The 27,280-nt window shown below is 45.7% G+C and overlaps 2 protein-coding genes across 5 annotated transcripts in view; both read right to left on the bottom strand.

The window, feature by feature from the left end:
• Positions 1-8,928, bottom strand: part of CDK5RAP2 (CDK5 regulatory subunit associated protein 2) — a 176,535-nt gene extending 167,607 nt beyond the window's left edge. For all 4 annotated transcript variants that reach the window (XM_061163293.1, XM_061163294.1, XM_061163297.1 and 1 more), the window contains exon 1: positions 8,704-8,928. In XM_061163293.1, the coding sequence (XP_061019276.1) occupies positions 8,704-8,759 (56 nt within the window). In that variant the 5' untranslated portion in view covers positions 8,760-8,928. The remainder of the gene's footprint in view (positions 1-8,703) is intronic.
• Positions 8,929-21,418: 12,490 nt separating this feature from the next.
• Positions 21,419-27,280, bottom strand: part of MEGF9 (multiple EGF like domains 9) — a 76,843-nt gene continuing 70,981 nt past the window's right edge. Inside the window, exon 6 of the mRNA XM_061163292.1 lies at positions 21,419-26,074. Within this exon, the coding sequence (XP_061019275.1) occupies positions 25,623-26,074 (452 nt within the window). The 3' untranslated portion in view covers positions 21,419-25,622. The remainder of the gene's footprint in view (positions 26,075-27,280) is intronic.

The raw sequence follows: 27,280 nt of genomic DNA, 5'->3' as shown, positions 1-27,280 counted from the left end.
AACTTGTAAATGATCTACCTTCATGAGAAGTGGCCAATCCCCTGAAGGTCTATGCATTTTACAAAGGAAGGCTCTAAGGCCCAGATAATTTCAGTGGCCTCGCCAGTCTCATGGCAGTTAGTCAGAGAACCAAGTCCAGAATCCAAATCTTTTATGTCTAAAACCCAACAATGCCTGCCTGTCCCAAGCTGTAAGCTAGGAGCTGATGGAAGTTCAGCTTGACTTCTTGGCAATTTGCTCTTTCCAGGCCTCTAAATACAGATCCATCCTGTTCCTAGGACAATTTTGTCTGATCATCAAACTCTGGAGTTGGAATGAAACTTCAACATCAGAACCAAGCAAAAGAATTAGGTATCATAAAATTCCAGCATCAGGAAAATGATTACATAAAATGTGTATGCTGTGAGGATAACTGGAGGAAAAAAAAAGCAAACTTAAGTAAGATATGCCTTCAATTATTGGAAGACAAAAAAAATACATGTACACTAAAGTCACCTCAAATCCTTCCTGCAAACTTGGGGGCTATAAGTATACATAACAAGTGAAATATTAAAAAGTATAATTTGTAAGAAAAGGAGAGATATTCAATATTTTCCTCCTTTTTAATTTTTTATAATTCTCAACTCCCTCCAATAAGTATCACTAGGACAAACTCCTTTTTCTAAACAAATTGTAAAAGTTAGACACCACTCTTTGCAGTTGGTGGCCCAGTGGCCCCAAAACTACACACACAGCTTCCTGGGAAGCTCAGCCAACTCTGGTCTCTACGTCCCCAAGTCTGGGCCTCTCTCCATCACAGCCATTAATTCACTACCACTGGAGGAAACGACCCATCAGTGACTCAAGCCAAGATCAATCACAACAGAAAACCAGGTGGCAGGCAAAGCCAAAGAATTGAGTATCCAACAGGCAAAGTATGAAACGTGACGTTTGACACTGCAGCTCTTAGAAGAAACCGCTCTTTAAAGCACAAACTCCGGCCTGGTTCCCATCAAACCTCCCCGTGGGCTCTGCCTGCCCCGCTCTGAAATGTCGAGACCCTCGAGCATCAGCGCTCCCAGGCAGTTCCAGCCACACCTCCAGCTTCAAGCCTTCAGCTTTAGGTACCCATTCCGGTCACTCACTCTGGGCCTAAGGTTGGGGCTTTCTGGGTCCCCAACCAAAATCAAAAGTAGGCAAAGGAAGAAGGCTCGGATGGGACTTTGTCATGGTGTGGATGGGGGAGACGAAGTTCCGAGAAGGGAAGGAACTCATTTGCTCCAAATCACACGGGGTTGAGTAGCAAAGTTGAGGCCAAAACCCAGGTGTCTCAGGGCCCATTCCACGCACACAGCTGTGTCAGGCCGCCCCCGACTCCTACTCAGGAGCACCCGGTCAGGGAGCGTCCTCACCTGCGGAACGCAGCGTAGCCACAGCCGCCACTGCAGGGGGCCCGCGCCCACCGGCCCCGCGCTCAGGGACGACGGCCTGGCGCCTCCTCCGCTCCGCAGCCCTCCTGGGCTCCGTGGTCCTTTTCCAACGCTGCCATTTTTTCCAACAAGGAAAAGGGAGGCCTGGCAGAGTGAATACGCTGAAAGACCCAGGCCGCCAGGCTGCAAAGCCCATGCACGCCGCCTCTGTACCATCCCAGGCCCCCCGCACCTCCGCAAGGGCTGCAGTGAGGGCCCAGTGCCCTGAGGCAGGGCCTCCAGCCCCGCGGGCAAATGAACCAACACCCCCTGCGCCTCACCACCGCACCCCCTCGCCCACCCACTGCCAAAGGGGCACTCCCCTGGGTCTGCACACGGCACCCAACACTGGCCGTCCGCGCGAGGGCCCCGACGTGCTTCACCGCCGAAGTGGTGTGAGCGCCGTGGGTCAGACTACACGTCCCGTTCAGAAAACACACACCCAGTAGGCTCCCGACTGTCTTTCAACAACTTGCTTTTCACTCTAGGTCATTTGTTGTTAATGAGAGAAAACTACATATAAATACAAAAGAGCCGGACGAGCTTCCAGTTCTTCTTGACTGTTACTCACTCTCCTCTTGGTCTCCTGGAAGAAGTAACCACTCTTGACAGTAAGACATTCCCGAGCTTCCTCTATGTGTGCAAGTGTACATACTATTCTGCAGCGTCTTTTCTTCACTGAATGTGTTCTAAAGATGTTTTCATGACAGTACAGATAGATCTACGTCAGCGTTTTTAACTCCCGCGAAGCATTCTACAGCCATGTTTTTCAAACCTCACTGACACCAACCAACAGAAGGAAATACGTTATCCTTCATTCTTCAAATGCCTTCTGCTCTGTTCCATTCTTTTTTGTTTAATTTTGGTTCTGACCTACTAAACTGAATGTCATGAGTTAACAATGGGTCACAGTTGAAAGAGACCTGTGAAAAGGATGTGTTATTTACCAGGTAACGTGTAGGAAACTCAACTTGTTTCCACGTTGTTCCTTTCACAATGCTGTATCTCCTTACACAGGTCTCATTGTACATCAGCATGATTTTTCGATAGATAACCAGAAGTGGAATTGCTGTATCTAAATACATTTACATTTTCTCAATGGGCGAAAGATTTGAAAATATACAAGTGGCTAATAAGTACATGAAAAAAATGTCCCACACGGTCAGCTGTTAGGGAAATGCAAATCAGTACCACAATGAAACAGCATGCCACATCCCACAGGATGGCCACAATAAAAGACAGACAACAGTAAGTGCTGGCAAGGCAATGGAGAAATAAGGATCCTCACAGAGTGTAGGACGCCGAGAGTGTGAGGTGGTGCAGCCACTTTGGAAGAGAGTTGAGCAGTTCCTCAACATGTTAAACATACAGAGCTACCACACGACTCAGCAACCCTACTCCCAGAGAAACGAAAACTTATGTCCACACAAAAACTTGTACACAAATATGTTTATAGCAAAAGAGCCAGAAAAGCAGAAACAACCTAAATATCAGCAACCAATGAATGAATAAACAAAAACTGGTGTGTGTTTACCACAGATCACTCGGTCACAGAAAGGAATTAAGTGCTAATACAGGCTACAACACGGAGGCCTCACGAAAGTCCACATATTGTAATATCTCATTTTCATGAAATGTCCAGAACACGCAAATCTATAGACAAAAAGCAGACTGTGGTTGCCTAGGGTGCAGCAAGGGGGCAGGGGGCGGAAACGGGGGGTGTGGTAGACTGACGTGTCCCCTGGAATTCATATGAGAAAACCCAGCCCCCACCTGACGGATGGTATTAGGTGAGCCTTGGGGAGGCGATTAAGAGCAGATGAGGTGGAGACGGTGGAGCCCTCGGGAGTGGGGCTGGGGCCTGTGAGCGTTTCCGGAGCTCCTTCTTCCTCTCTCTGCTCTCCACCACGGGAGGGTACGGTGAGAAGGAGGTCCTCACCGGAACCTGCCCGCACTGGCACCCTCATCTCAGACTTCCAGATGCGGGAACCGTGAGAAACCAAGTTCCGTTGTCAATCACGGGCTTCCCAGGCGGTGCGAGTGGTAAAGAGTCTGTCTGCCAATGCAGGAGGCACAAGAGACGTGGGTTCAATCCCTGGGTCAGGAAGATCCCCTGGCGGAGAAAATGGCAACCCGCTCCAGTACTCCTGCCTGGAAAACTCCATGGACAGAGAAGCCTGGCGGGCTACAGGCCACGGGGTGCAGAGCCGGACACTGAGCCTGCTCGCAGGTTGTAAGTTACCCAGTCTACCTTTCTGTTACAGCAGCCCAGCTAAGACTGGAAGTAAATGCTAATGGGCACAGGGCTTTTTGGATGATGAAAATGTTCTAAAATTAAGATTATGGTGATGATTGCACAACTCTGTAGATATACTAAAAAAAAAAAAAAACACTGAATAGTATATTTCAAATGGGTAAACTTTATGGCATATAAATCAGATTTCAGTAAAGCTGTTAAAAAAACACAAGACACATTTTCAATGCCAAACTGTGTTCCAACAAGCTTGTACCATTTACACTGTTGTGCACTTTTCCACGCAGTGATTACAAAGCAGCATTTCACTACTAAATACGGAGCCTATACTCACGGTATTTATCTTTTCAAATAGAGATTGAACAAAATTGATTCATTCAGCAAATAACTGCTGAGCCTCTGCTATGTACCAGACATCGTTCTTTCTAGAGATCCAGTCGGGAAGAAGCCAGGCACGCTCCCTGCCCTTGCTGAGCTAACCCCGGCGACTGGGAGCGTCTCCTCAAACCTCACGGCCCGGCGGCACCTCTAGCCCCAGGTCGGCCTTGGATCAGGCTTTCAAGCCTTCATCAGAAATTTCATTCCGCCATCCTCTTTCTCAATCTCCTTCTACAAAATCCACGAAGGCATTCTTTGCCTGAGAAAGTACAAACTGTACAAACCTACAGGAGACTTTTTTTTTGGTCTGCCCCCAGCCAGGCAGCAGGCACTTAATGGCCATGTGCTCAAGGAACCCACAGATGAACAGGCCTGGGCCAGGCCTCTGGAAACTCACAGGCAGAGGCAGAATCCGGGGCATGAAAACAAAGGCGTGAGCCCAGGGCAATGGGCACAGAGGACTTTGTCCAGAAAATGGTACAACACGTTAACAGCTAAACAAAAACCAGCCAACACCAAATGTACCCCCATCAGCTCCAGGTGCTTAAAACATACAACTGTTCTTTGTCCACAAAGTCACCCCACCAACCAGAGACCGTCGCTGAAGAGAAACTGAGGATTAGGACAGTTATGTGAAAACCTCCAGCAACACGGCTAGCACCCCGCTGAAGCAGGATTCTGACGCAGGCGTCCTGCGCACACAGCCCAGGTCCTTTCGACACCATCAGGCGGGAACTAATGGAGGGCCTCAGGTCAGCCGGGGCCCCAGGGACCAGGATCTGGGCCTAAACCTCACAGAGCCAGAGCTCCCGGGGTACACCCAGGTGAACAAGCTTGGACAGAATAACTCACACTGACCTAACTCAACCGAAGGCCACGGGCAAATCGGATTTCGTTCGGTCTCCAAAACCGGGGCCTGGAAATTACCAAGCAGAAGAGTATCCGTATCAGCATAAAAAGAGTCCTCGTGTTCCAGGGGTTTTTCTCCTGCACGCTGACCGCCTGATGGAGACGCTGACTCTTTGAGAGCCAGTTCAAGCCCATAGCAGTGCCGCAAAATCCTCCAGGAGTCCTCTCAGAAATGGTTCAGAGAACTAGCTGGAAGGCAGGATAGGGCACCGAGAGCCAGGCTTTGGAATATGTAGGCCTGGACTTTAAATCCTGGCTTGATCATGGACTTTTTGGTGGGACCTCGGAGTGTTCACTTCACCTCTCTGAACCTCAGTGTCCTCACCTGGAAAACGTGGATAAAACCGTCACCTCACCAGACCACTGATCATTCAGTGAACTCACAGACAGTTACTGAGCCCCTAACGTGAGCCAGATACCAGGTTAGGAAGTCGCATTACAAAGATGGTCACAACGCAGCCCCGGCTCTCACGCAGGTCAGCGACGAACCTGGGAGCCAGACCAGTTACCAGCTTTGCCTGTAGCGGCCAGTGTGTGGACCTGGTGAGCACCTGAGATGTGGCTCCTCTAGACTGAGGAGGGTGCTAAGTGTAAAGCAAATACCGGACTTCAAAGACTTAGTAAGATCAGATAGACAGCAAAATAGCTCATTAATATTTATTTGTTTACAAGTTAGAATGATAATATATGGAAATATTAGGTTAAATCAAGCATTATTAACATTAACTTCAGCAGTTTCTTTTTACACTTTTAATGTGGCTATTAGAAAATTTTAAATTACATACGTGGCTCAAATTATATACTGATTGGACTGCATTAGTCGATAAAATTCAATGAAGTCATGGGACTTCCCTGGCAGTTCCAGTGGTTAAGACTCCAAGCTTCCACTGCAGGGGATTTGGGTTTGTATCTTTGGCCAGTGAACTAAGATCCCGCATGATGTGGTCAAAAAAAAAGAGAAAATTCAGTGACGTCAATAAGGGCTGTGAATGCCTCAGTGATGGAGGACTAAAGGAGAACAGAGGGCCCAGGTGGGGAGACGGGATGTCAGCGAAGGATTCCTGGCAGTGACATCTAAATTGAGACCTGAAAAATATTAAGGCAAAGCAGAGGAGGGCGATCCAGGCAGCAGGCACAGCAAGCACCCAGGCCCAGCAGCGGAAGGAACAAGGCAGATCACTCATGACAGTTCGGCAGCAGCAGGGTGACAGGCTGGGAGAGGGGGCAGGGAAAGGAGAGGGGAGACAGGTGCCCAGTGCGGGAGGCGGGGCCACAGGACAAAGGAGCTCAGAAGCCACATTAAAGAGCTTGACCCTGAGGCCAGAAGGGAGCCAGGAGGAGCCTCGAGTAGGTAAGAGATTAGCTCAGGAATGTATGCAGCACCAGGGTTACCAGCAAAGGCGGGGAGCGGAGGGCAAGGAAAATATCTGATGTTTTGTTGAGTTGCTACTCTGGGTCAGACATTGGGCTAAACTCTTTTAGACTCATCCATTTTACAGATGATGAAAACTGAGGCTCACAGAGGGTGACTTGCCCAAGGTCACACGATTGTTAAGTGTCAGAATTGGGATGGAAACCCAGCTAGGTCTAGGCTGAAGCTCCAATACTCTGGTCACCTGATGCAAAGAGCCAACTCATCGGAAAAGACCCTGATGCTGAAGGCAGGAGAATAAGGGGACGACAGAGGACGAGATGGTTGGATGGTATCACTGACTCAATGGACATGAGTTTGAGCAAACTCCAGGAGGTGGTGAGGGACAGGGAAGCTTGGTGTGCTGCATCCGTGGGGTCTCAAAGAGTCGGACACAACTGAGTGACTGAACAAGGTTCCAAAACTGGTACTGGGATGTGAAAAGCTGCCTGAGAGAGTGATGTGCCCAACTCTTTGCAACCCCAATGACTGCAGGCCTCCAGGCTCCTCTGTCCATGGAATTTTCATAGGCAAGAATACTGGAGTGGGTTAACCATTTCCTACTCCAGGAGATCTTCCCCACCCAGGGATCAAATCCATATCTCTTGAGTCTCCTGCGTTGGCTGGCAGATTCTTTACCACTGAGCCACCTGGGAAGCCCTGAGTAATAACGGACTTTACTTTAATGGCAATGAAAAGCATTAGACGTATAAAACAGCAGGCTGTGACGACCAGAGTTGTATTTTTAAAACGAGCTTGAGCTGTAGTATAAAAGGCTATCAGAGGTGTGAAGGAAACTAGGACAATCCGGGTGAGGGGTTATTACCACTTACCAACTGAGCTATCAGGGAAGCCCACAATACATCCAGGCAGTGGCAGAAAGATGATGAGAAAGAAACGTGACAAATTACCTCAGGATTCAACTAGCAGGAGCTTCAAAGGGCCTTACTCTGTGTCTGATAAAACTGTTCGGTCGCTAAGTCATGTCCGACTCTTTGCAACCCCATGGACTACAGCACACCAGGCCTCCCTGTCCTTCACCATCTCTCAAGAGTTTGCTCAAATGCACGTTCATTGAGTCGATGATGCCATCCAACCATCTCATCCTCTGTCATCCGTTTAAATGGTTTCTCTGTTAGGCTCTCAATAAACAGAGCAACCATTTGTACAGATTTGCCCAAGATAGGACCTGTTTATGTCTGCTGCTCAAGAATAAATATTAATTGTGTCCATTTTACTCTTAAAAGCATCCAGATATGCACACAACAAATAACATGTCACCCTTTCAGTTAGGATCTGTTGACCAAAAGAGGAAGCCTGTTCCTAGCAGAGCTGGATAAATGCCACACGTTCTCTGGGATCTCCTCCGAGTCCTTCTACCCTCTCCCCAACCAGGAGCCCAGGACAAGCAAGGGGTCCAACCCTACAGCAGGGCAGGGCTTTTTCAGGCCTTCCTCCCAAGAGAGACCCCCAACCCACCAGCAGTGTAGACTCCAACTGCCTCCTGGAACAGGTTCATTCAGCCATTCTCCCGATGTGTACTCCTGTTGTTGATGACCACGACAGTGGTGGTGGTGGTGAGGCGGGACCAAATCATTTTTAAAGCACTGATGACACGCCAGGCTCTCCACCTGCCAAGTAAACTGCTGGGGGGTGGGCGGGGGCATCTTCTCGTCTAATCCTCACCCCAACTCTGCTGGGTGGATATTCCTACCAGCCCCATTTAACAGATGGGAAAGTAGATTAAGTCATCTCATCGAAGTCACACAGCTAGTTAGTTAAAGAACTGGACTTGAATCAGCTCTGTTCAACTCCAGCCAAGGTTCTTAACCACTGCACCCCATGGCCTGAGTCTTGGTAGCCACTAAGGGACCCATAAGCAAAGTCTGGACAGACCAACTACACTCCCAACAACGAAAGCAAACCCCCAAAACCACAATGAGCCATCAAGTACCCTCCAGGTCCCCGCCCCTCAACCAGCCCTCACTAACTGCACACTCCAAGACGTTCCATCTCCCTCTCTTTCAGAGAACCCCTTATTTGGCCCTCATCTCCTCTTCAAAGTATGTCCCGAAATAGGAGACATGGGGGCGATGCAGCTCGGGACCCTCAACCACCTACACTCAGCTATCAGTGGGCGGGTCCCCAAAGAGATTGCCGCCGAGGAAATCCATCTCACGCACTCCCCACGTCAGGAACCCTCAAACCCCCTCAGGAGCAAACCTCGAGTCTCGGATGGAGCGAACCCCCATCCATGGGAACCCCGGCCCGGTTACCGCGAACCCACAAAGCCCGGGCCGCACCTGCCGCCGCTACGCGTCCCGGGGAGGGTGACGTCTTCTTCCAACACCGAGTCCATCGTGGACGCCGAGGAGGAGTTGGCGCTGGTGTCTAGCGACGGCGCCACTGCTTCCCCCACGGGATCGCAACCCGCCCGGCTCCCCAGGTCCCCGCCCCCTCCAACCCAGCTCTTGTTCGGACTCCGGCGGCGCCGCTGGAATTCAAACCGCAGCGGCCGCCATCTTTCCCGGCGCTTCTTCCTACGGAAACGAGGCGGGGTCACCGAAGCGCGCGCGGTGAAGCCGACCGGCCTGGCCAGGAGACCGGGCAGGGAAGCGCTGGCGGGACGCCATCTTAACTAAGGGCAGAGCGTCTGCACTTGTACCGGCAAGATCAAAAGAAAGAGAGGTGGGCCGCCATTTTTCGTGAGGGCACGCGGGCCGAGGCTAGCGGAGACGCCATCTTTGTTGAGGGCCGAACCAGATTTGGGCCGTTAATTTAAGCGGGAGATGGGAATTCAGCACCTTCCGCTTGGGATCCTCATAACTCCTAACCAAACGTGTACTCCGAACCTTAGGGTCTGGGCATCCCAAATGCTTCTGCCTTGAACTGAAACTCCGTTAATCGGTTGCGGGACTCGCTTTAGAAAAATCCTACCTACATAATCCCCACTCGAGTAATCTGCACACATGATTTGAAATAGATAAGCGCATCCCTATGAGCCTAGTGGTCAGGGACACTCCCGCTCCAGCCTCTCACCTAGTGAGCTTTTATTACCTGCAGGGCTCGAATAATGCCCCTGGGATCAGTATATTGAGGCCAAATCAGAGGAAGGACTCGCCTAACTCCATGCACCGGAAGTCTTTCGACAGATCGTGGCTCCTGCGGACTATCAGTATATCCGAGCTCTCTGCTAACCCTGGCCGCCTTTCTTAAAGCACACAGCAATCACTAGGTCATTTTGGCAGAGCTTGACCTGTGAAACGGAGAAGGCAATGGCACCCCACTCCAGTACTCTTGCCTGGGAAATCCCACGGACGGCGGAGCCTGGTAGGCTACAGTCCATGGGGTCACGAAGAGTCGGACACGACTGAGCGACTTCACTTTCACTTTTCACTTTCATGCACTGGAGAAGGACCTATGAAAGCAACCTTCTCCTCATCTCGGTGTTCCTACCTTCCTCTGCAGACTGTCAGGAGAGTTCAGAGAGCCGGGTAAAAATAACTTGAAAAGATGAGTGACTGGGTAGATGTACCGTCCTTCTTCAGCCTCAGTTGCCTCATTCTTTCCAAAAGAGGCCTCTTTGATACTCTGATCTACATCAAACCCTTTCTTGTATTCTGAGCAATCTGTATTTTTCCCCCTTTGTGACACTTAACACATTTTGCAATTTCATACTTTTGTATATAATTTTTTAATGTCTTCAGCACTAGACTGGAAGCTCTGTGAGAGCAGAGACTGTTTGGAATTGTTCAGGCTGTATCTCCAACACCCAGCACTGTGCCTGCCACCCAGCAGGGGTTTAAATATATATGTTGATGAATGGTTCACTCAATATGGAAAATGAGGCTAGTATTATCCTGCAAGGTTTCTTCAAGTTATTTTATTGAAGTATCATTTATTTACAATGCTGTGTTAATTTCTGTTGTATAGCAAAGTGATTCAGTTGAATATATGTATGTACGTGTGTATATGTCCCCTTCTCCAAGGGATCTCCCCAACCCAGGGATCAAACCCAGGTCTCCTGCATTGCAGGCAGATTCTTTACCATCAGCTACCAGGGAAGCCCAGATATATATTTATATATGTGTATATGTATGTATGTATATGGGCGTCCCTGGTGGTGCAGTGGCCAAGAATCCACCTGCAATGCAGGAGACACAAGAGACACAGCTCAATCCCTGGGTCGGGAAGATCCCCTGGAGGAGGACATGGCAGCCCACTCCAGTATTCTTGCCTGGGAAATTCCATGGACAGAGGAGCCCGGCGGGCTATACAGCCCATGGAGTCACAAAGAGTCAGACACAACTGAGCATGCGTGTGTGTGTGTGTGTAATATTCTTTCTCAGATTCTTTTCCATATGGTTTATCACAGGGTATTGAATAGTTCCCAGTGCTATACAGTAGGACCTTGTTGTTTTATCCATTCTATATATAATAGTTTGCATCTCATCCTGCAAGGTTTTTGTGACAATGTGGAAATGACCTCAGATTCCTTTACTACCTAATCAATGGTAATCCCATCTCTCTCCCTCTCCCCCGACCCCAGCTCTCTCTCTCTCTCACACACACCCCCTAGAAGGCGACAAATCACTGCCCCTCTCCCTCTTCCATCCCCAGATCTTCAGCCACCCCCAGAATCAGCAATAAAATAACAGCCTGAAAGAGAGTGGGCAGGAACCAGCTGGCACGCAGGGAAGGGGCGGTCCTCGATTCCCTGGAACCAACAGTTCAGTAAGATGAGTGTGTCCAAAAGCAGAGAAACTGGGGTGTCAGGATTCCTGCTGTGACTCCGTCACTGACTCCCTGTGATCTTCGGCAGACCGTTCCTCTCCTGGGCCTCAGTTCCTCCAGCTGTAAAATGGGAGGACTGGACTGGATGGCTGTCTCAAGACCTCACAGATCTAGAGATTTCTTTATGTCGATTTCAAAGCTTCTAATGCACAACCAGCTCTGTTCCGATGTGGAGGGCTGTTATAAATCATTACTTCCCGAATGAAGGAACTAACTTTCCATCCAGCAGATGAAAGCTCTTGAGAACAGAAAGAAGGGAGAGATTGTGTACATTTTGACGTTTCTTACGCGGCACTTGTGCTAGGTACATCACAAACGCTACTGCATCTAGCACTCACAGCCACCCTCCGGATAGGTGCTACTGTTATCCCCATTTCACTTACAGATGAGAAGATTGAGGCTGAAAGAGATAAAAATAATTTCCTTGAGGTCTCCCTGCTGGTAACTGGTAAAGCTGGGATTTGAGCCCAGGTCCCTCTGAACCTTCCTGAAAACTCTAGTTGTTTCAGGAAGCCTGTCCTCTCTATTTGTTTCTCTCCACTTTAGAATCTGGGATTAAGAGGTGAGGTCTGCATTTAGACAGTACTATTTCAGGGGTATGTCCACCAGACTCTACAGCTTAGATACCTGCTTCCAGGTGGCCCCGAGATCAATCTAGGTGTGGGCGACTCGGGACCGGAAGCCTAGGCGCTGGGATCCTGACTCTGGGAGGTCGTCCAACTCATCCTGGGACCTGGGTCTCTTTCCCTGGCTCCTCCTTGATTTTCCTTTGTGTAAATTGGGAGAGACCATGCTGAGCTCACACGGTTACATTAGATACTCTGGAAACTCTAAGGAAGAAAGAGCCAGGGAGAGGTTCTCCTTAGGATGAATCTACTCCCTGTTCAGCAAATGGCCATATTCCTGGCTTGTGTGCTAAAAACCCTTTAGTGAACCTGGGAACTGAAAATAGAATCAATTGCACAAAAGATGGGCTATGTGGGAAGTTGTTTTTCCTGTTTTCATGGTCAGGGACGAAGCCCTTTGCCCCGTCTCTGTCTCACCATGGCCTTTCTTTCTGCCAAGCCTGGAGGTGACGTCACTACCACCAGCTGTTTGGGCTATCTGGCGCCATCTCCTTGACGACAGCCACCCAGCCACAAAGCTGGCATTATTATTTCCTTGGGCAAGGTCATATCGAATGGCTGGGAGGAAGTCACTTGCAGCCAGATGTTTCTCATTAGGGTAGAACCTTCAAGACACGGGAGCTGCCATGACTAACAGCAAAAGTAAGTTTTTATTGCATCAGTACATGCACACTGCTACTTTGCACTGTTTCATTTTATCCTTACAACACTGTAAGTAGATCAGGATGACTGTCTTGCTCTTCAGGTTAGGAAAGTAAGGCTCAGGGAAGGGAAGAGATTTGCCAACAGCCACACTTTCTTCCTTTCTCTCTCTCTCTCTCTTCGCTTTTCATTTAGAAATAATTTCAATCTTAGAAAAAGTTGCAAAAAGAGTACAGAGATTTCCTTGTATAACCTTCACCCAGCTTCCTAAAATACTAATATTTTACATAAGCATGATAGAATTGTCAAAAATAAGAAATTACATTGATATGAAATTACTACAGACTTTATTTAAATTTAATCAGTTTTCCCATTAATGCCGTTTTTTGGCCCAGGAGCCATCCAGCATTCCGTGTTGCTCTGTCCATGTCTTTCATGATGCTGACACTTCAGGAAGGTTCCTCCCAGTGGTCTGGGTTCGTGTGGTGCTTCCTCGTGATAGAATTGAGGTTGTGCTCTCTTGGCAAAAGTGCCACACAAGTGATGCTGGGCCTTCCTCAGGTACCAGGAGGCGTGTGCGCGTTCTCAGTCGCTCCGTTTGTGTCTGCCTCTTTACGACCCCATGGACTGTAGCCCATCGGGCTCCTCTGTCCATGGGATTTTCCCGGCAAAAATACTGGAGTGGGCTGCCATTTCCTTCTCCAGGGGGTCTTCCTGCCCCAGGGTTGAGCTTGCATTTCCTGAGTCTTCTGCATTGGCAGATGGACTCTTTATCATCTGCACCATAACGATGGATTCTCTACCGCACCACCTGGGAAGCCCAGGAGGTCGACAATGTTAATGTGTCTCTTCAGTTGCTGCTGTTAACTCTGTTTTCTCGGGTAAGGTGATATCTGCAAGGATTCTCCGTGATAAAATTGCTCTTTTTTATAGTTAATAAAAATCATGGTGATATTTGAAACTATGTAACTATCTCATTTTTCATCAAATTTTTACCAACTTATTTAGGTATCCATTGATAATTCTTACCCAATATATCACAGCATACTTTGCCCATTGATGCTATCCTGTTTTCACCATCCCTTCTCTCTTTATTCACTGGAGTTCTACTGTGAGGAAGCGCTTTCTCTTCTCCCCCATTTATCCAGTTTCTTTATTTAAATCAGGATGGACTCATGGATATTTGTTTTACCTTTGGGTTAGAATATATTACCATCGTTATTTCTTTGGTTACACAAACTGTCCTAGATTTGACCAGGTTGCCCTTTGAACACAGAGGTGTGCCAAGATTGGAACCCAGGTCTGTCTGGTCCCCAGGTCAGCAGTATTCCTGGCCCGTCACCTGCCCCCTTGCTCACGGCTCTCTTCCCAGCAGCCCTCACCAGCGGCAGTCCTTGACCAGTTCCCGATTGGTGCCCCCCATCGTCCCGTAGGATGCTGGCTCCCTGCGCCAGTGCCATCCTCTGGGACAGACGCCTGGCCCCGAGCTGTGTGCTGTGCTCAAGGCCAGTCTGTCAAATTAATGCAAGCCGATTTTTTTTCTGCAGATGGGAAGAGGAGTGAGAAACACTCAGTATCAAGGGGATAGCATGCAGATTATTGGGCTCCAGAGGATAATACATGTCAGCATCGTATGGCCTTAGATCTGCCAGTGCACCCCTCTGGGCTTCTTTTCTTATCTGTAAATTCAGCGCATTAGATTTAAACGTTGAGGCTCCCCTCAGCTCCAACATTCCATAAATGATGAATGTTAACGACCATGCACTGAGCTCTTTGTCTGTGCCCAGGCACTATATTAAAACTTTACATTCAATCCTCGCAGTAACCACGTGAAACAGGGACCGATTATGGTCCAGTTTTACACTTGACACAACTGAGGCTTAGAAAGGAGAGGGATTTGTCTGGTCGCACGGCAGCTAAGTGGTGGAACTGGGAGCTGAACCCAAATCTTATTCTACAGCCCAGGCTTTTGAAAACCATGCCACGGTGCCTCTCACTGAATTGCTGTGATCTCTGCAGTCGCTAAGCTGGTTAAAATGCAGCTAAGTATTATAAACCCAAGTAAAACATCTTGAATACTTCGTTAGTATAAGAATAATAAGAGTAAGATTCTAGGGGCACAGAGAGAATAGACGAGTCGTTCCGACTGAGAGGTAGGGGTGAAGGTGTTTTATAAGCAAGATGTATGCCCTGCAAAGCAGAGTGGAAACCTGTACACGCCAGAAATAAAATAAGACCGCTGTTTGATGCAGCACCATTTACAAAGCTCATGTCCATTTCCTTGATGCTGTCTCATAATTCTAACAAGTTTGCTGTCCTCTGTGAATAAGGAAACTGAGTCTCAAGAGACAAGAACTGATTTGTTCAAGGTCACATGGTAAGCTAGTCACAGAGGAAGAAACTTGGACCTGAAGTTTTCTAGTTGCCAGAAGCTGGTGCTCCTGAGTTGTGTGTGTGTGTGTGTGTGTGTGTGTGTGTGTGTGTGTGTGAAACTTACAGAAGGCATCTCAAATCACGATCTCCCTGCCTAAATTGATCATGCTCAGTACCATGGCCAGATCCCCATGCAGCTAAACCCAGACTCTGGGGAAAGTGTCCTAAGGCACCAGGGAGAGCTTCCAAGCATTCTTCCCAGCTACACACTTGAATATGTAAAACAGCAATAGCTGTAGGCAAAGACAGATAACTGAGCTAATCAAGCTTTTGGACGTTTTGCAGATTAAAAGAATCTCGATGTCTTGATCATGATTTGCAGGATGGGGTGGTACACGTCGCTTCTCCCTTAAATGTGGTGAATCCCTAGTAAGAGAAAGGGCCAGGGCCTATGAAGGAGGACCCCAAGGAAGTGGCTGTAGGACCTGTCCCCTCACAGGGATAAGTGGAAAGGACCTCTGTCTCCGCACGTGCCTTCCCTCTGTCTGCAAGCCGCAGGTCACTGCGCAGGGGGCACCCTGCTGAGGACGCCCAGCCGAGGACGGGCAGGGGCTGGAAGTCCAGGCCGTGCTCTTCTGTGAGGTGTGGGCGCCTCTTCCCACGCCGAGTCCATTCCAAAGAAGGGGTATCTTTTCCTAACTCTCCCAAAGGAACTCTATGTGCCAGTGCTTCTGAAGAATCTAGAATCCCTTTCCTTCCCCTTCTCGGCCTAATTCCCAGAGTTTCCCCACCCATAGTTTAAGAGAATGTTCTGGGCCACCATCTCGAACTTCCAGAGTACCCTGGTCTTACTTATGGCACTAACACAGCTCTATAATCATCCACCAACTTGCCTGTCTCCTCAATTCGACTGAGCTCCTTGAGAATAGGATTTTATTTTAAATCAGTTTTACTGAGATATAATTTACATACAGTACAATGCACCGAATCTAAGTACACATTCTGATACGTTTTGGCAAATATACCCAGGTAACCACCACCACAACCAAGGTATAGAATAGTGCTCTGCGAAAGAACTAGGATGACGGAAATATTCTGAATTAGCACTGTCTGATGGAGCAGCCACTGGCCATGTGTGGCTATTGAACCCTGGAAATGTGGTTATGGAAATGAAGAACTTAATCTTTAAAATTTTTATCTTTTTTTTTTTTTTGAAGTATAGTTGATTTACAGTATTGGGTTAGTTTCAGGTACACAACATAGTGATTCCTTTTTGTTTTGTTTTTCCGATGATATTCCTTCATAGGTTGTTACAAGATATTGGGTAGAAGTCCCTGTGCTACACAGTAGGTCCTTGCGGCTTAGCTATTTTCTGTATTTTCGTCTGAATGTGTTAATCCCATACTCCTGATTTGTCCCTCCCCCCCCCCCAAGGAAACCATTAAGATTGTTTTTTTATGTAGGAAACCGTGGTCTGCTTTCTAGCATTAAAGATTTGCCTTTTCTAGAGTTTCACGTACCAGGAATTATAGGATGTACACTTTTTGTGCCTGGCTTCCTTTGACAATGGGAACTTTTAATTCTCTATCCTAAGGTCTATTATGTGTCCTTAGTCGCTCGGTCGTGTCTGACTCTTTGCGACCCCGTGGACTGCAGCCCGCCAGGCTCCTCTGTCCCTGGGATTCTCCAGGCAAGAATACTGGAGTGGGTTGTCATTTCCTACTCCAGGAGGTCTTATAGTTTTCTGAATACAGGTATTTTCCTCCATATTCAGACTCATTCCAAGGTACTTTACTCTTTTTGGTGGGACTGTAAATGGGCTTTTCTCAATTTCTCTGACAGTTCACTGTTACTGTATAGAAAGTGCAAGGGATTTCTGTATATTTATTTTGTATCCTGCAACTTTGCTGAACTCATCAATGAGCTCCGGTAGTTTTTTGGTGGTGTCTTTAGAATTTTCTATGTAAAACATCATGTCATCTGCAGATTGTGACAATTTTACTTCTTCCTTTCCAATTTAGATGCTTCTTTTTTTGTCCAACTACTCTGCAATGCAGGAGACCTGGGCTCAATCCCAGGGCTGGGAAGATCCCCCAGAGAAGGGGGATTATAAAGATCTATTATAGTGCATGGCAAATAATAGGTGTTTAATAAATGTTGGTGAAAGAATGAATTATAAGTCTTAATCAGAATTAGTGACCTCGTCCCAAACACTTTTTTCTCTGCCTAACAGAATACAGGAGTGAAAAAAGGCTCTCACAGAAACCATTTATTTAACTCAATCTCTTGGATGCATCAATGGAAATGTTGAGAACTGGTGGGCTCCATGGCCTGCCCTGGTTCACTCCGTAAAATCAGAGCACGGATTACAGCCTGTTCAGAGCAGACTCCAAGGCCTGAACTCTCCTCACTCCCCAGCACTCACTTCCCATCCCTTTCCCATAGGCAAACATACCGACTCCGTGAATCCCCACAGAAGCAGAGGAATGCTGCAAGATGCCACACTGCCTGCTCCAGCGCCCTGTGGATGCCGCTCTGGTCCCAGGTCACCCACTACAGCACAGAAACAGCAGCAGTCCAACTCAGAGAAGCATCTCCTTTCATTCCAAAGATACCTAAAACCTAGGAGTGGCCTTCTTCCAATACCGGGCTATGGTTGGTTTTCTGTTCAAAGAACAAGCCACCTGGTACTACTCAATGGAGAAAGAAGAACACCGCCTTTTCTGGGGGGACGGAATGCCTTAAGTGAAGACCTCCTAAATAAAAGGGAGAGAGGACAGGACCTCCCATTTGTTACAGACGTGGCATGTGCTGGGGTGCTCCCCATAGGATGTGTCCTCAGCCCGGCCCTAAGAGGTCAGCATCACTAGCTCTTCTACAGGAAGGACAGTAGGACTAGGGGCCCTCTGTTAACTTGCCCAGGGTACCACGGTGTGGAGCCTGCGCTGGAATCCTCTCTTCTTCCAAAGCTGATGCTCTTTGTATTGTTGAAGAGCTTTTCTGTTGATGTTCCAAGATGTGTCCACTCATTAGTAATAGCTAAGTAATCTGTCTGAAAACCATAGTCAAAGCTATGGTTTTCCCAGTAGTCATGTACAGATGTGAGAGTTGGTACATAGAGAAGGAAATGAAATCCTGAATATTCATTGGAACGACTGTTGCGGAAGCTGAAGCTCCAATACTTTGGCCACTTGATGTGAAGAGCCAACTCATTGGAAAGGACCCTGATGCTGGGAAAGACTGAAGGCAAAAGGAGAAAGGGGTGGCAGAAAATGAGACAGTTGATAGCATCACTGACTCAATGGACCTGAGTTTGAGCAAGCACTGGGAGACAGTGAAGGACAGAGCGACCTGGCGTGCTGCAGTCGTGGGGTCGCAGAGTAGGGCATGACTGAGCCACTGAGCCACAAGTAATCTATGTCGTTGGTCGCTGGGAAAGTAAGCTAAATCAGGGGTCAGTTGCTAGTGCAGTCTTAGCCTAACTTCACTAGTGTACCTCCTCCTCCTCTTTGGCATAGTAAGCTGGTCCTTTCATCCTTAATTCAGTGGCTTAATGATCTCTGTCTTTTAGTACCAAAAGATGAGGTACAAATTATAAGTAAATGAAGTTCATTCTTTACCCAGGACCAATACCTGTTAATATACCTGCTTCCTTTCCATTTTTAACTGGAGGAAGTTCAAAACATAACTGTTAACCAAACTCTGATCCTTGCTCTGGAATATAAAGGCCGCTCCATTTCAGACAGTTCCTTTGGGGATTCATGGCCCATTGGAGTCTACACAAGTTGCTTAACTGTCCCCAAATTATTATCTCAACTAAAACAGAATCTTAACAGACAATCATTAATGTCCCTATCCTTGTCTGGAAGACTCTCATCTCTTGCCAGAAGTAACTTCTTTAGATGAAACTGGATAATCCCCTGGCCATGGTGATTAAAGAACAATGGCTCATTTAGGAACTATTTGGGGGGAATTAAAAAGCTGAGATATAGCCTGTCGGTTCTGCAAGCTTCTGAAAATAAAGGCAGAAAGGGGAGGACACCAAAAGCGTCCATGCAGCAGACTAAGTTTGCTTCCTGCCCCGTCGGCACGTGTTTGAGGGCGCACAGTCCTGTCTGTGGGCAAAACCTCTGCACTGCGGGCGTGAGCTTCCTCGGCACCATCCACTGGAGGGGATTCTGTGCTGTTTGTCCCCAGCATCACTCAGAAACACCCCTTTACAAGTGACTCGGCGCTGCCCCAGATCGCAGTCTGTTTGGTTTCTGGTTTAGAGTTGCTTTACTTTAAAGCCTTCTTTGCAGTTCTCCCATCCAAGTACGAACCAGGCCCGACCCTGCTTAGCTTCTGAGATCAGACAAGATCGGGCGCGTTCAGGGTGGTATGGCCGCAGACTTCTTTGCAGTTCTTATGTGCCTTTACCGTATTTACCAGTGTTAACACTGCAGTGTAGCAGAGTCCATCATTCACTCACATTTCTTGAGCACTTTCTGGTGCCAGGACTGTGCTTGGCAGCAGCATTAAAAAATGAAGACAGTCCCAGCCCTCAAACTGAACAGGTAATTTGATGATATCCATCATCATTATCATCATGTATTCATCATTCCTTTTTCTTTATAGTTTTCCTGTATAATGTCTTTTTAAACAATGTATTACATTTTCCATTTCTGGTCATTATATACAAGAAATCATATTGTATGTATTCTATGACTGGCTTTTTTTGCTTGACATTATGTCTTGAGACTCATCCATATTGATGTAGATAGCTGTAATTCATTCATTTTTGACCACTGTATAAAATTCTATTCAAAGTATATGGATAGGCCACAATTAATCCATTCTTCTACTGATAGGCAATTGGGATGTTTCCAGTTATTTTGCTATCACAAATGATGCTGCAATTAAGAGTTTGAAACGTGGGTCCTGGTACAGATACGTAAGTTTCTCTAAACTATATACCAGGAGTAGAACTGCATGCACATTTTCAAATATTCTATTTTTTCCGTTTTAATTCTGTTTTTAATCATTCTTCCTCATTCTTAACGACCAAATGTTAACTTAACAGTGTACGCACTAAGCCGTGCCCGCAGTTGAACATCTCAAGTTTGTCTCCACTTTTTTAACTTTATATACAACTCTGGGGAAGATTTTTTTCCCACACAAAAATTTCTGCTTTTTAGGTCATTTTCTTATGAGGGATTTCCGGAAGTGGATTTCTTGAATCAAGGCTGTACTAATTTACATTCAGTGGGCGAGGGAATTATGGCTGAAATATAGAAAGGAATCCCCATACTAGTAACTATCAATCTCTTGGGATCATAGATACTCTAGAGACTATGATTAAGAGTACGAAAAAAAAAAAAACAGTATGGACCTTTTGTCCAGGAAAAAAAAATAAAGAGCACATACAAACTGTTTATGTTCACAAGTAAGCATTTCACAATTGTGTTCACAATTTCAAGAGTTTCTCAGACCCTCTGAATCGTGTATGCTGACATCTCTATTAAATAAGAAATACTGTCTTACCCACTGAATACAAAACTTCTTACAATACTTCACCAAATAAGTTCAGATCGACCATTGCACCTGTCAAGTACTTTTGTTTTACACCGCCGTTTGCTGAGCACCGACAGTATATGCCAGCACCGTGCCAGATACGAGAGACGGAAGGACACGTGCTCCTGGCTTCAAGGGTTGCAGTCTACCAAGGAAGACATAATATAACAAGTATTTTTAATAAAGCATGTGCAATAGGAGATGTCTTCATTAGGCAAATGGGGGTATATGTTAAGGACTTATTGACCTTCTTTTGTCAAGGAGTTGCAAAGAATGAACAAACATTTTCCAGGATGTTATAGATAGAAGAAACAGTACCAGCAAAGGGAGAAAGACATCATATAACCTGGCAAATACAGGAAATTATACATCATTTTAATGTGGTTGGTAGTGAGCATAAAGAAGGGTTAAGACTCTTCCTTATCTGGAGCAGAGACTGAAGTGAAGTGAAAGTCGCTCAGTACTGTCTGACTCTTTGTGATCCCATGGACTATAGAGTCCATGGAAATTCTCCAGGCCAGAATAGAGTGCATAGCCTTTCCCTTCTCCAGGGGATCTTCCCGACCCAGGAATTGAACCCAGGTCTCCTGCATTGCAGGCAGATTCTTTACCAGCTGAGCCACAGGGCAACCCAAGAATAGTTGAGTGGGTAGCCTATCCCTTCTCCAGTGGATCTTCCTGACCCAAGAATTGAACCGGGGTCTCCTGCATTGCAGGCGGATTGTTTACCAACTGAGCTATCAGAGAAGCCCAATGGATCTCAAAGGGGACAATTATTAAACAAGATTATATGTTAATATATGCTTTTTGACTCAGAGTGTTTTGAGAGGGGGATTATTCTTCGTGTGGCATTTTTTTCCACTAAGTGGAAAACATTCTTTAAAGGAACTTCTTAAAACAGAAAGCATAGTCAATAAATGCAAGATACAAAGATTTTCATGAAGCAGTTTGAAAATAAGTGATCTGTGACATATATTAAAAGACTTCCAACAACTGTAACCACATAAAAAAGTAAAACAGCAAATCTACAACAGGTACAAATTATATACATTTATTTTTTAATAATTTTAAATAACACTCTTGTATAAATTCTTTCTTATATTCAAATCATACACAAATTTAGAAATGCATCATGAAGCCTAGTACAGCATATGTATGAGACATGTTTTTAAGATGTGTGTTAGAATTTTAGTGACAAAATACGATTTTATTGTTTCAGAAACACTCCCAGTTGCTTGGGCGGAAATTTAACGTATTGCAGAGTGCTTGTGCCTAGCATGAAGACGCCGCTTTACATCGGTCGGCTCTCAGGCTGGCTCAGACCTCAGGCCTGGCCTCACGTTCTAGGGCTGCTGGTGCAGTTACTGCAGATGCAGGATAAGAAAGGTTCCCAACGGCCTTTGAAAAAGCATCCTTTGACCACTGATCTTCTGTGATCCATAGCCTTTTTAGTTCACGTGGTATCATTTGATTTCTTCAGGTGAATCACTGTGTTCTTCCTGCTGCTTTCCTGGCATCGTCGCTGGCTCAAGGTGGAAGGGAAAACTTAACGCTAACCTTCTGTCACTGCCCTGCACACACCAAACCCGTGTCAGCTCCCAAACTCCTATCAAGACGATCGTAACAGACCAAAGGCTCTTCATCGACGAGGCCAGAGATGCTTCCTTTGCTCTAATGGGTTACCTTGGGTTGCTTTTTACTTTTCGGAAATTTTTGTGGGAGCTTTCTTTCCTTGTGATCTATAAATTCAACTCCTTCCCACATACCTCAAAATATAAGAACCAGGGAATGTTCATAATCAGAGGTGCTATGTTGACTGTATGTCCTACAAAAAAATACAGGACCAAAGTGAATGATTTACTAACACAGTCCAAACTAGGGCCGTCAGCAGGAAGGACTGTCGCTTCCGCTCTCTGGCTCCAGAAGAGCACAAGAAGGGCTGCACGTCCCCCGGGCACTCAGCTGGCCACAGTGAGCTGGAGGGTCAGTGGGTGCGGCTTTAACAGTCACAGTCTCCCGGGAACACTGGGGCTAGACAGCAGACACACAGTGATGCTGCCACAAATCCTCTCCCCACCAAGCCCCTCCTCCCATTCCGTGTCGGCTCTGTTCTCTCTTAAAATCCAGGGATCCCTAAGAGTAACACATTAAGTCCACAGGACCTTAGTATAAATGAGGTTTAGTTTTTATCATCATTTTTCTCTGTAACCAGAGAAATTCTATTAGTAAGACACCTCTGGGAGCTAGAGGACGGAGGTAGGGAGGGGGAGTGAAGGACAGACACACTTCACAACACTACCCAGGACATCTGACTGTCAGAAATGCATGAGGGCTTACTACAGTGAGCTAGTGAAGACTAAGCTAGCATCCAATAGCAGTATCTGTCACTCATCAATTAGATTCACACCAGTCTTACCTCATTTGGAAATAAACACATCCCTAACTCTTAGGCCCTATTAGTCTTTCTAAAGGACGTATGGGATCCTGGTGCTAAACACCCCACTACGTGGGGATCATGCTTTTAGAGGAATGACTGATGTGTAACGCATTCCATGCCAGGCTCCTAGTCTGATTTTGGTGGTAGATCACTTCATGATGGATTTCTACTTCAGAGCAAAATTACCTCCACCAGCAGAAGCACAGAACACTGAAGAATATTATTTAAAAGAGATTTTAAGACCTTAATTTTTTTCCACCAGGATAAATTGAGAACATGACCTAGGCCCTGTTCATAAATATTTAAAGATAAACGTTCTTTGTGATTCAATTTTTCCAGTTCCTTTTAACGTCTGTTTCAAGAAATGTCTACATAGCCAGAATCTGGACTGTTCAGCTTTGGCTCTTAGACCCCAACAAACTCTTTCTTTCTTTATTGTGTTAACTTCTGTTGAACAAAATTCCCACTATCTCCAACCCCTGGCTTTGAGGGCGTGGCAATCTGGGGAAAGGCGTGTGTCACGTGACACAGTTCCGCTGAACGGTCTGTGCGCACACGTGGCGGCTGCGGGAAGTCGGGCTTTCTCTCCCTGCCTAGAAAGATGTTTCCTTTTAGGAAGCACAGACTGGTATTTTTATTTTCTCATCACCAACACTGGCTTCAGAGAGTAATCCTCCTGTGCTTTTTCTGCAAAGTCCTTCGTGGCTATATAGCCCTGGATCGCTCCTTGTATTCACAAAAATCAGAAATGTTCACAGATGGGATTCCTCCTCCCAGCCTTCCAATGTCTGCGGCTGGGTCATTTCTGCACAAGCATACAACTGAAAAAAAACATGTGCTTCTGAGTTAGGAGTCCTGATTTCAAGCCAAATGATATATGGTGTAGCCTTGAACAAGACATTTAACCTCACCCATAAACTGGGAACAACAATGACTTCCTCAGAGGCCTGTGGTGAGGAACCAAGGACACACGTATAGAAAGATGCCTTGCAAACTGTAAAGGGCTACAGAAACATTATCTGATTTTAATGTAATGTCTGCTTTCATGAGCAATGGCCAGATATCCAGAGCCTCTCCAGTTACTAGAAGTAGATTATCTGCCTGTACATCCTCCGGAGCATCATCTGCAACTGCAGAGGGATGACCAAATTCCAGGTTTTTCTCTGGAGAAGTTAGGCAGGGTAATCAACTTGGCAGGGTTTCCTAGGTCTAATTTTTGCTTTATTTTCCCTAACCACTTGACAGTTTGTTCTTCCTCCTAATAAATATCTATATTTGACTTCTGGCTGTTTTTCCTGGCTTAGTTTAATTTACAATCTGTCAATATCATAATTAGAGGAAAGCAAAGGTAGAGATGGCCTCGAAGAAAAAACTGCATCTAAATGCAATGATTAACTATACCCACTCAACTACAGAGCTACCCTCTAACCAGACAAGAAGATACAAGAACTACAGCACTGCAGAGAGATGGTACATGCCCCATGGCATGTGAGTGACAGGCTACAGTCAAATGCAGGAAGTATTTGGGGGTGGGAAGAGAATATAAATATTTCACAGGGGATCCCAAGTGATGTGATGGCTTTTCTTTTGGAGCTAAAATATTTCTTCCTTTGGAAGACTATTTTTTACTTTAAAAACAAATTTTAACAAGCATGTGTTCTACTTTAATCTATGTCAAATATATAGAAGCTAATGTCTAAACAGGTGAGTAGTTTGGAGAACCCAGCCTTGTGTCCCAGCTTAACAATCATTGTCTTCAAAATCTATTGCTTGAATCTATAGGAAGTCAAAGACCATAAAACTCTACTTTTAGACTGAAAAAGGGAAAAATTAGAAACATCCAACCTCTTATAAATTTCAACAATGTCCAAAGAGGGACTAAAAATGACTGATGCTCACCAGAGTCCCAGCTCTAGCAATATTGCCATCTATTTTACAGTATTTTAACCCCATATTTTCTTTTTACAATGCCATTAACTGCTATACAAATAAATTCTAGATGATAAAATAAGACATGATTTTTTTTTTTTACAAATAGATACAAATACAATGCTGACCAGATATTCTAGATTAACTATATACACCTTATTTCTCTAGAGGCAGGAATATTCCTTATTTTTAAACAATGTATCATTTACACTGAGGCCCCAAGGAGAATCATTAGCTTTCTGCTTTCCCAGACACTGCCTTCCTCTCTCTCCCATCAGAAGCTTATCCTGTGCTTTAATCTTATCACTGAGCAAAAACTCTGAAAGAAAAATCAAACCCTTCTAAAGATCTCCTTGGGACTTTACTGCCCCATTATAGAAACAATCAGGATAGTGTATCATGACACAGCCCAAATATCAGCTTTTCCTCAAGGACGCCTTCTAGTAAAACGAGCATCCTTCCTGGCCTTCCTTCATCAGGAATGGGGGTAAAGTCTTCCGGCAGTCCTTTCCCCCTCCACATCCATCATCCTGTTTCCACTGATGGTGAACATTCCCCCAGGAATCTATTCGGAGGTCAAAGTGGATTGGGGCTGCTCTGAGAGGCTCAGCCTTCTATCCTCCCACGTGATTTGGTACAAAAATATACTTTACTTCAAGTCCTTACTGTCAGTGACTGCTTCGGATCTTCACGGGAAAACTAAGAGGAACAGGCTGAGCACATTACAAATCTGTACCTGAAAACTTGCGATGCATACATGCCTTTGCTTTCTCATCTCAGCGGCTCTCCCCGGGCTGTGGCCCAGAGAACACCGCTGCCTTAGGGCGCACCGTGGCCCTAAGACCCAGAGGACAGCTCCGGCGGCTCCTCAGGCTTTATAGTTATGCATGGGTGTCGTCAGGGTCAGCTGCCCGTTGGGGGCCACTTCGTTGCCATCATCTTCCAACAATCCTGACACGTCTGCATTGGGAATGCTGTCGTGGTAGCTGCTGAAACTGATATTGTCTTCTTTCAGCTCAATGGTCCAGAAGGGGGCGTTGAGTTTCCGGTTTTGGTACTCCCGGTACATATATACAGCCCCCACAAACCCCATGAGCAGCACCACCACAATGATGATGACTGTCAAAATGATGATGTTAAACTGGGTCCACGATACGTCAGCTAAGGCTGAAGTGCTGTTTTCAGCAGAGCTTACTGAAAAGACAGTCTGCGGGGTTGTAGGGGTAAAGGTACTATTTATAACAGGGGTGGGCACTGATGTGGTCAAAGAGGCATTGGAAACCAAAATGGTAGAACCTTCAGGTGTTGGAACAATAACTTCTGAAAATAAAAACAGAGAATGAAATGTAAAAGACAAAATATCTTGTTTTAAGAAACAATAAAAGAATACACATGGGAGTGGAAATTGACATGGGATGTTGACATGATACTCTGCTTTAAAGTAATGCAAGTTAAAAAATAATTTTTAAAGAAATATAGTGGAAAGAATCAGGGCCTAGAAAACTAGATTATTACATCCATGGCTGTTATCCGAAATGTATATAATATCCATACTAAAATCTTAGGGAAAATTCTAACGTTGGAGTTTTCCATCCTCCTGTACTCTTGAATAGATTCATATGAATCCCTGAAAAGGTAGTAAGTATATCACTACTGACTTCTAAATCACTTTGTTAAAAGTGAAAGGGATAGCTAATACTCGTTTGAATTAAAATAAGTTCAGCATGTCTGATGGCACTTCATAAAGGTAAAATTCTCTTTAATGGGGGCAAAAACAAAATAGGAAAAATTGCATTTCTAGTTGCTTCTGAAAAACACAATTTAAATGGCCATAGTTCACATCAGCTGAGAGAGAAAACAGCCATTGCCAGCATAGTGATTTTTCCTTTATATAGATTATAGTTGTTTTACAACTAAGGTACTATACTTTGTACTTTCAATGCAGCATAGCTCAGTGGAGATACCAAAGGCTTTGGGATCAAGGAGAACTGTGTAGCAATAAATAAGTCAGTCAATCTTAAAACTGAGACTCCTCACCTATAAAATGGGAATAATGATATCTATTTTACGGAGTCCTTGGGAAGGATTAAATTAAGATTAACTTAAAGTATATAACATTATTACATTTAATGTTCATAGTGCTTGGCACATAATAGGCACTCAATAAAATGATTCCTATTATCATTACAATTCATCACCACAGTTAGGCACATCAATCTACCCTAAAAAGAGGCATGCTTTACATTCCCTAATAGCTAATAAGAAAAGTCATCATAGCCCGGTCAGCTAGATACAGACAAGGTATATGCCTCCAGTGGGAAAGAGAATTGAGTGACAGGTTCTCTGGACTAGGGATAGGGTTCAATCTGAGTTTTTTATCCTTGATCACAGCAGAATAAAGATATCAAGAAAATGGCAGAAGACTAACTCTTGCCACAGGGCAACTGTATCAGCCCAGCATCTATCAGAATATCAAAGAACAGTTTATAGAAGAGCATGGTCTGATCTCTATGACCCAAGAAAGTC

This window comes from Dama dama, chromosome 16 (genome assembly GCF_033118175.1).
Source record: "Dama dama isolate Ldn47 chromosome 16, ASM3311817v1, whole genome shotgun sequence".
Taxonomy (NCBI): domain Eukaryota; kingdom Metazoa; phylum Chordata; class Mammalia; order Artiodactyla; family Cervidae; genus Dama; species Dama dama.
The sequence above is the reverse complement of the archived record's forward strand: the minus strand, read 5'-3'. Positions and strand labels throughout refer to the sequence as shown.